This window comes from Oncorhynchus clarkii, unplaced genomic scaffold (assembly GCF_045791955.1).
Source record: "Oncorhynchus clarkii lewisi isolate Uvic-CL-2024 unplaced genomic scaffold, UVic_Ocla_1.0 unplaced_contig_4693_pilon_pilon, whole genome shotgun sequence".
NCBI lineage: Eukaryota > Metazoa > Chordata > Actinopteri > Salmoniformes > Salmonidae > Oncorhynchus > Oncorhynchus clarkii.
In genome coordinates this window covers 15,787-25,000 of record NW_027259047.1, presented here as the reverse complement: position 1 = coordinate 25,000, position 9,214 = coordinate 15,787, and the positions used below count along the sequence as shown (strand labels likewise).

General features: G+C 43.6%; 1 protein-coding gene across 1 annotated transcript in view; it reads right to left on the bottom strand.

The window, feature by feature from the left end:
• The window catches only part of LOC139399442 (solute carrier family 23 member 3-like), a 19,173-nt gene extending 10,826 nt beyond the window's left edge, over positions 1–8,347 (bottom strand). Inside the window, 4 exon segments of the mRNA XM_071144849.1 lie at positions 6,171–6,247; positions 6,480–6,547; positions 6,685–6,836; positions 8,225–8,347. Coding sequence (XP_071000950.1) covers positions 6,171–6,247; positions 6,480–6,547; positions 6,685–6,836; positions 8,225–8,347 — 420 coding nt within the window.
• Positions 8,348–9,214: the final 867 nt, after the last annotated feature.

Sequence of the window (9,214 nt, the reverse complement as noted above, 5' to 3'; positions counted from 1 at the left end):
GGCCCAGCACTAGACTAGAACAGAGGGAGAGATTAGATATGGCCCAGCATTAGACTAGAACAGAGAGAGAGATTAGATATGGCCCAGCATTAGACTAGAACAGAGAGAGAGATATGGCCCAGCATTAGACTAGAACAGAGAGAGAGAGGGGGTGAAATATTCACAGTATAGTACAGATAGAAACAAAATGGTTGAATTGCAGAAAAACATCAAGCGATGAGGACAGAAAAGGAGATGACATGATGTCACACCATTAAACAGGATGGTTTGATACGTCTATAAAATCAATACAGATGAAGTTTTCTGAACAAGAGTTTTATTTCCATAAAACTAAATCCACCATTTTTTTCTCATTTGGGTACCTACACTTTGAAGTCGGACGTTTTACAGACACCTGCAGCAAAGCACCCCCACAACATGACGCTGCCACCCCTGTGCTTCACGGTTGGGATGGTGTTCTTCGGCTTGCAAGCCTCCCCCTTTTTCCTCCAAACATAACGATGGTCATTATGGCCAAACAGTTCTATTTTTGTTTCATCAGACCAGAAGACATTTCTCCGAAAAGTACGATCTTTGTACCCATGTGCAGTTGCAAACCGTTGTCTGTCTTTTGTATGCCGTTTTTGGAGAAGTGGCTTCTTCCTTGCTGAGGGGCCTTTCAGGTTATGTCGATATAGGACTCGTTTTATAGTGGATATAGATACTTTTGTACCTGTTTCCTCCAGCATCTATACAAGGTCCATTGAGGTTGTTCTGGGATTGATTTGCACTTTTCGCACAAAAGTACGTTTATCTCTAGGAGACAGAACGCGTCTCCCTCCTGAGTGGTATGACGGCTGAGTGGTCCCTTGGTGTTTATACTTGCGTACTATTGTTTGTACAGATGAACGTGGTACCTTCAGGCATTTGGAAATTACCGGTACCACCTGTATATAGCCTCCACATTGACTCTGTACCGGTACCCCCTGTATATAGCCTCCACAATGAATCTGTACCGGTACCCCCTGTATATAGCCTCCACATTGACTCTGTACAGGTACCCCTGTATATAGCCTCCACATTGACTCTGTACCGGTACCCCCTGTATATAACCTCCACATTGACTCTGTACCGGTACCCCCTGTATATAGCCTCCACATTGACTCTGTACCGGTACCCCTGTATATAGACTCCACATTGACTCTGTACCCCTGTATATAGCCTCCATATTGACTTTGTACCCCTGTATATAGCCTCCACATTGACTCTGTACAGTAACACCCTGTATATAGCCTCCACATTGACTCTGTACCCTTGTATATAGCCTCCATATTGACTCTGTACCCCTGTATATAGCCTCCACATTGACTCTGTACAGTAACACCCTGTATATAGCGTCCACATTGACTCTGTATCGGTACCCCCTGTATATAGCCTCCACTTTGACTCTGTATCGGTACCCCCTGTATATAGCCTCCACATTGACTCTGTACCGTAACACCCTGTATATAGCCTCCACATTGACTCTGTACCGTAACACCCTGTATATAGCCTCCACATTGACTCTGTACCGTAATACCCTGTATATAGCCTCCACATTGACTCTGTACCGTAACACCCTGTATATAGCCTCCACATTGACTCTGTACCGGTACCCCCTGTATATAGCCTCCACATTGACTCTGTACCGTAACACCCTGTATATAGACTCCACATTGACTCTGTACCGTAACACCCTGTATATAGCCTCCACATTGACTCTGTACCGTAAAACCCTGTATATAGCCTCCACATTGACTCTGTACCGTAATACCCTGTATATAGCCTCCACATTGACTCTGTACCGTAACACCCTGTATATAGCCTCCACATGGACTCTGTACCGGTACCCCCTGTATATAGCCTCCACATTGACTCTGTACCGTAATACCCTGTATATAGCCTCCACATTGACCCTGTACCGTAACACCCTGTATATAGCCTCCACATTGACTCTGTACCGTAACACCCTGTATATAGCCTCCACATTGACTCTGTACCGTAACACCCTGTATATAGCCTCCACATTGACTCTGTACCGTAACACCCTGTATATAGCCTCCACATTGACTCTGTACCGGTACCCCCTGTATATAGCCTCCACATTGACTCTGTACCGTAATACCCTGTATATAGCCTCCACATTGACTCTGTACCGTAATACCCTGTATATAGCCTCCACATTGAATGTATCGCTATTGTTATTTTACTGCTGCTGTTTAATTATTTGTTACTTTTATTTTCTATTTTTTACTTAACACTTTTTTTTCTTAACTTCTTAAAGCTATTCGGCATTTCACTGTAAGGTCTACTACACCTGTTGTATCTTGACCATGTTTTGTTATAATCTCCACCCGGCACAGCCAGAAGAGGACTGGCCACCCCACATAGCCTGGTTCCTCTCTAGGTTTCTTCCTAGGTTTTGGCCTTTCTAGGGAGTTTTTCCTAGCCACCGTGCTTCTACACCTGCATTGCTTGCTGTTTGGGGTTTTAGGCTGGGTTTCTGTACAGCACTTTGAGATATCAGCTGATGTACGAAGGGCTATATAAATAAATTTGATTTGATTTGATTTGATTTGATTTGTATTCAGCATTTCACTGTGAGGTCTACTACACCTGTTGTATTCAGCATTTCACTGTAAGGTCTACTACACCTGTTGTATTCAGCATTTCACTGTGAGATCTACTACACCTGTTGTATTCAGCATTTCACTGTGAGGTCTACTACACCTGTTGTATTCAGCATTTCACTGTAAGGTCTACTACACCTGTTGTATTCAGCATTTCACTGTGAGGTCTACCTACACCTGTTGTATTCAGCATTTCACTGTGAGGTCTACTACACCTGTTGTATTCAGCATTTCACTGTGAGGTCTACTACACCTGTTGTATTCAGCATTTCACTGTGAGGTCTACTACACCTGTTGTATTCAGCATTTTACTGTAAGGTCTACTACACCTGTTGTATTCGGCATTTCACTGTAAGGTCTACTACACCTGTTGTATTCAGCATTTCACTGTGAGGTCTACTACACCTGTTGTATTCAACATTTCACTGTAAGGTCTACTACACCTGTTGTATTCGTTATTTCACTGTGAGGTCTACTACAGCTGTTGTATTCAGTATTTCACTGTGAGGTCTACTACACCTGTTGTATTCAGCATTTCACTGTAAGGTCTACTACACCTGTTGTATTCAGCATTTCACTGTAAGGTCTACTACACCTGTTGTATTCAGCATTTCACTGTGAGGTCTACTACACCTGTTGTATTCAGCATTTCACTGTGAGGTCTACTACACCTGTTCTATTCAGCATTTCACTGTGAGGTCTACTACACCTGTTGTATTCAGCATTTCACTGTAAGGTCTACTACACCTGTTGTATTCAGCATTTCACTGTGAGGTCTACTACACCTGTTGTATTCGGCATTTCACTGTAAGGTCTACTACACCTGTTGTATTCGTTATTTCACTGTAAGGTCTACTACAGCTGTTGTATTCAGTATTTCACTGTGAGGTCTACTACACCTGTTGTATTCAGCATTTCACTGTAAGGTCTACTACACCTGTTGTATTCAGCATTTCACTGTAAGGTCTACTACACCTGTTGTATTCAGCATTTCACTGTGAGGTCTACTACACCTGTTGTATTCAGCATTTCACTGTGAGGTCTACTACACCTGTTGTATTCAGCATTTCACTGTAAGGTCTACTACACCTGTTGTATTCAGCATTTCACTCTGAGGTCTACTACAACTGTTGTATTCAGCATTTCACTGTGAGGTCTACTACACCTGTTGTATTCGGCATTTCACTGTAAGGTCTACTACACCTGTTGTATTCAGCATTTCACTGTAAGGTCTAGTACACCTGTTGTATTCAGTATTTCACTGTAAGGTCTAGTACACCTGTTGTATTCAGCATTTCACTGTAAGGTCTACTACACCTGTTGTATTCAGCATTTCTCTGTAAGGTCTACTACACCTGTTGTATTCAGCATTTCACTGTGAGGTCTACTACACCTGTTGTATTCAGCATTTCACTGTGAGGTCTACTACACCTGTTGTATTCAGCATTTTACTGTAAGGTCTACTACACCTGTTGTATTCGGCATTTCACTGTAAGGTCTACTACACCTGTTGTATTCAGCATTTCACTGTGAGGTCTACTACACCTGTTGTATTCAGCATTTCACTGTGAGGTCTACTACACCTGTTGTATTCAGCATTTTACTGTAAGGTCTACTACACCTGTTGTATTCGGCATTTCACTGTAAGGTCTACTACACCTGTTGTATTCAGCATTTCACTGTGAGGTCTACTACACCTGTTGTATTCAACATTTCACTGTAAGGTCTACTACACCTGTTGTATTCGTTATTTCACTGTGAGGTCTACTACAGCTGTTGTATTCAGTATTTCACTGTGAGGTCTACTACACCTGTTGTATTCAGCATTTCACTGTAAGGTCTACTACACCTGTTGTATTCAGCATTTCACTGTAAGGTCTACTACACCTGTTGTATTCAGCATTTCACTGTGAGGTCTACTACACCTGTTGTATTCAGCATTTCACTGTGAGGTCTACTACACCTGTTCTATTCAGCATTTCACTGTGAGGTCTACTACACCTGTTGTATTCAGCATTTCACTGTAAGGTCTACTACACCTGTTGTATTCAGCATTTCACTGTGAGGTCTACTACACCTGTTGTATTCGGCATTTCACTGTAAGGTCTACTACACCTGTTGTATTCGTTATTTCACTGTAAGGTCTACTACAGCTGTTGTATTCAGTATTTCACTGTGAGGTCTACTACACCTGTTGTATTCAGCATTTCACTGTAAGGTCTACTACACCTGTTGTATTCAGCATTTCACTGTAAGGTCTACTACACCTGTTGTATTCAGCATTTCACTGTGAGGTCTACTACACCTGTTGTATTCAGCATTTCACTGTGAGGTCTACTACACCTGTTGTATTCAGCATTTCACTGTAAGGTCTACTACACCTGTTGTATTCAGCATTTCACTCTGAGGTCTACTACAACTGTTGTATTCAGCATTTCACTGTGAGGTCTACTACACCTGTTGTATTCGGCATTTCACTGTAAGGTCTACTACACCTGTTGTATTCAGCATTTCACTGTAAGGTCTAGTACACCTGTTGTATTCAGTATTTCACTGTAAGGTCTAGTACACCTGTTGTATTCAGCATTTCACTGTAAGGTCTACTACACCTGTTGTATTCAGCATTTCTCTGTAAGGTCTACTACACCTGTTGTATTCAGCATTTCATTGTGAGGTCTACTACACCTGTTGTATTCAGCATTTCACTGTAAGGTCTACTACACCTGTTGTATTCAGCATTTCACTGTGAGGTCTACTACACCTGTTGTATTCAGCATTTCACTGTAAGGTCTACTCCACCTGTTGTATTCAGCATTTCACTGTAAGGTCTACTACACCTGTTGTATTCAGCATTTCACTGTAAGGTCTACTACACCTGTTGTATTCAGCATTTCACTGTAAGGTCTACTACACCTGTTGTATTCAGCATTTCACTGTAAGGTCTACTACACCTGTTGTATTCAGCATTTCACTGTGAGGTCTACTACACCTGTTGTATTCGGCATTTCACTGTAAGGTCTACTACACCTGTTGTATTCAGCATTTCACTGTAAGGTCTACCTACACCTGTTGTATTCAGCATTTCACTGTGAGGTCTACTACACCTGTTGTATTCGGCATTTCACTGTAAGGTCTACTACACCTGTTGTATTCAGCATTTCACTGTAAGGTCTACTCCACCTGTTGTATTCAGCATTTCACTGTAAGGTCTACTACACCTGTTGTATTCAGCATTTCACTGTAAGGTCTACTACACCTGTTGTATTCAGCATTTCACTGTAGGGTCTACTACATCTGTTGTATTCAGCATTTCACTGTAAGGTCTACTACATCTGTTGTATTCGGCGCATGTGACAAATAGATTTCGATTTGATTTGATTTACTATTGTAGTAGTAAATTCTCTTGATAAAGATCATGAAAATGTTTTAATCTAAACATAACTCCTGAATGTGAGAAGAGGAGGTGGTCTGGTCTGTGGGTTCAGCACCACGGATAGCAACACTACAGCCTGAGTACAGTACCTCTCTGACTGGGTTGGCTCTGGGCAGGATGTCCTCCTCACTCTCCTCACAGTGCCCTCTGCAGGCCGGTTCAGTAACTGCAGGAAATCAATACCGGTCGTACCATTAACCACAACGAGATACAAAGGCCATGTTCACACTCATGTTGTACAACTGATAGACAACGCATTTGACACAACGGGTGTGACATTTTTTTATGAGTTTGACAAACAACGTTGTGTCAAATGAGTTTTACATCAGTTGTACAACCTGAGTGTGAACTTGGCCTGAGGTAAATGGTAGGTTGTCAGATTGACGTAGCGAACTCACCAATCTGGGCAGTGAGGACTACAGCAGGGATCAGGGTTTCCAGAGATGGAGCCTGGACCAGAGGGAGGCTGAGGATGAGAGAGTTCTGATTGTATTCACGTCAGTCAATGTGTTTAAATGTTTGGTTTGATCATCATAGACAGGTGTGAGTGAGAGAATTTTTAAAAAGGGCAAACTAATTGATTGATTGTGAGGAATTCCTCACCATGTCCCCAGACAGCTCTGTATCAGAGTGGAGAGAGCGGAGTAGAACAACATGGAGGACAGTAACCTCTCTCTCTCTCCATCCTGTAACAGTAGATGTTGCTGCAACACACCGAGGACCAGAACCAGCAGAGAGCACTGCACAAACACATGCTGTAGAGAGAGAGAGAGATTCACAAGAACTGCAGTATGAAACAGGTACAAAGAGCAAGCCAGTGGAAGGTAGGTACCAACAGCTAGCCAGTGGTAGGTAGGTACCAACAGCTAGCCAGTGGTAGGTAGGTACCAACAGCTAGCCAGTGGTAGGTTGATACCAACAGCTAGCCAGTGGTAGGTTGGTACCAACAGCTAGCCAGTGGTAGGTTGATACCAACAGCTAGCCAGTGGTAGGTAGGTACCAACAGCTAGCCAGTGGTAGGTAGGTAGGTAGGTACCAACAGCTAGCCAGTGGTAGGTAGGTACCAACAGCTAGCCAGTGGTAGGTAGGTACCAACAGCTAGCCAGTGGTAGGTAGGTACCAACAGCTAGCCAGTGGTAGGTAGGTACCAACAGCTAGCCAGTGGTAGGTAGGTACCAACAGCTAGCCAGTGGTAGGTAGGTACCAACAGCTAGCCAGTGGTAGGTAAGTACCAACAGCTAGCCAGTGGTAGGTAGGTACCAACAGCTAGCCAGTGGTAGGTAGGTACCAACAGCTAGCCAGTGGTAGGTAAGTACCAACAGCTAGCCAGTGGTAGGTAGGTAGGTACCAATAGCTAGTTTGTGGTATGTAAGTACCAACAGCTAGCCAGTGGTCGGTAAGTACCAACAGCTAGCCAGTGGTAGGTAGGTACCAACAGCTAGCCAGTGGTAGGTAGGTACCAACAGCTAGCCAGTGCTAGGTAGGTACCAACAGCTAGCCAGTGGTAGGTAGGTACCAACAGCTAGCCAGTGGTAGGTAGGTACCAACAGCTAGCCAGTGATAGGTAGGTACCAACAGCTAGCCATTGGTAGGTAGGTACCAACAACAAGCCAGTGGTAGGTAGGTACCAACATCTAGCCAGTGGTAGGTAGGTAGGTACCAACAGCTAGCCAGTGGTAGGTAGGTACTAACAGCTAGCCAGTGGTAGGTAGGTACCAAAAGCTAGCCAGTGGTAGGTAGGTACCAACAGCTAGCCAGTGGTAGGTAGGTACCAACAGCTAGCCAGTGGTAGGTAGGTACCAACAGCTAGCCAGTGGTAGGTAGGTACCAACAGCTAGCCAGTGGTAGGTAGGTACCAACAGCTAGCCAGTGGTAGGTAGGTACCAACAGCTAGCCAGTGGTAGGTAGGTAGGTACCAACTGAGATTTAAACAACAACCTGCATGTGGTCTGTGGTCACTGCATGTTTCTCTATACCTCTTCATGTTGAACTGATTCAAGAGGAAGTACACATCTAATATATACTATAATATATGACATAATGCAGACGTTTTTATCCAAAGCAACTTACAGTCATGCGTACATATATTCAACTTAACTACAACAATGGCTTTGTCACTTAGCTGAGTCACCAAGGGGCTTACCTGTACCGCCAACAGCAGGTTTAGAAAGCAGGGTGGATGTTGGTTCACACTTGAGATATCTGTGTTGCTGGTGCTTCTGGTTTCGTCAGGAAGCTCGGGGTCAAAACGCTGACCTGCATCCATTATCAGACACGGCTGTTGTCTTCTTGTCAAAACTCCTTACATGAATACAGATTTCCTTCTCTCTCTCTCTCTCTCTCTCACTCGCTTTTCTTCTCACTCCCTCTCTCTCACTCGCTTTTCTTCTCACTCCCTCTCTCTCACTCGCTTTTCTTCTCACTCCTCTCTCTCTCACTCCCTCTCTCTCTCTTGCTCTCGGTCTTCAACTCATCAGCTGCAAAACCACTACCACAACAACAACAGAGGACCAGCTGAAACGTGTAGGAATTATGTCCCCTCTCTTATGTCCTAGGTGAACTTTGACCCAGGATAGTTCCAAGTCAGTAGTTTGTCATTACTTGTATCTCCTTCTTTTAATCATTATCTTCACACACACACACACACACACGCACGCACGCACGCACACACACACACACACACACACACACACACACACACACACACACACACACACACACACACCAAAACAATGAGTGTGTGAGCTAAAATGCCTACTGGATTGATTTAAAGGTCCTGACTATCGTGACTGTAAGATTATATAATCTCGGGAACCCAGAACTAAATCTGGAGACAAGTCTCAAGTCTGTCGCAAAAAGACTACAGGTTATAAAACCACACATACTGTGAAGCTGTGTTGAGAGAACACACACATACTGTGAAGCTGTGTTGAGAGAAATCACACATACTGTGAAGCTGTGTTGAGAGAAATCACACATAATGTGAAGCTGTGTTGAGAGAAAACCACACATACTGTGAAGCTGTGTTGAGAGACAACACACATACTATGAAGCTGTGTTGAGAGACAACACACATACTATGAAGCTGTGTTGAGAGAAATCACACATACTGTGAAGCTGTGTTGAGAGAAAT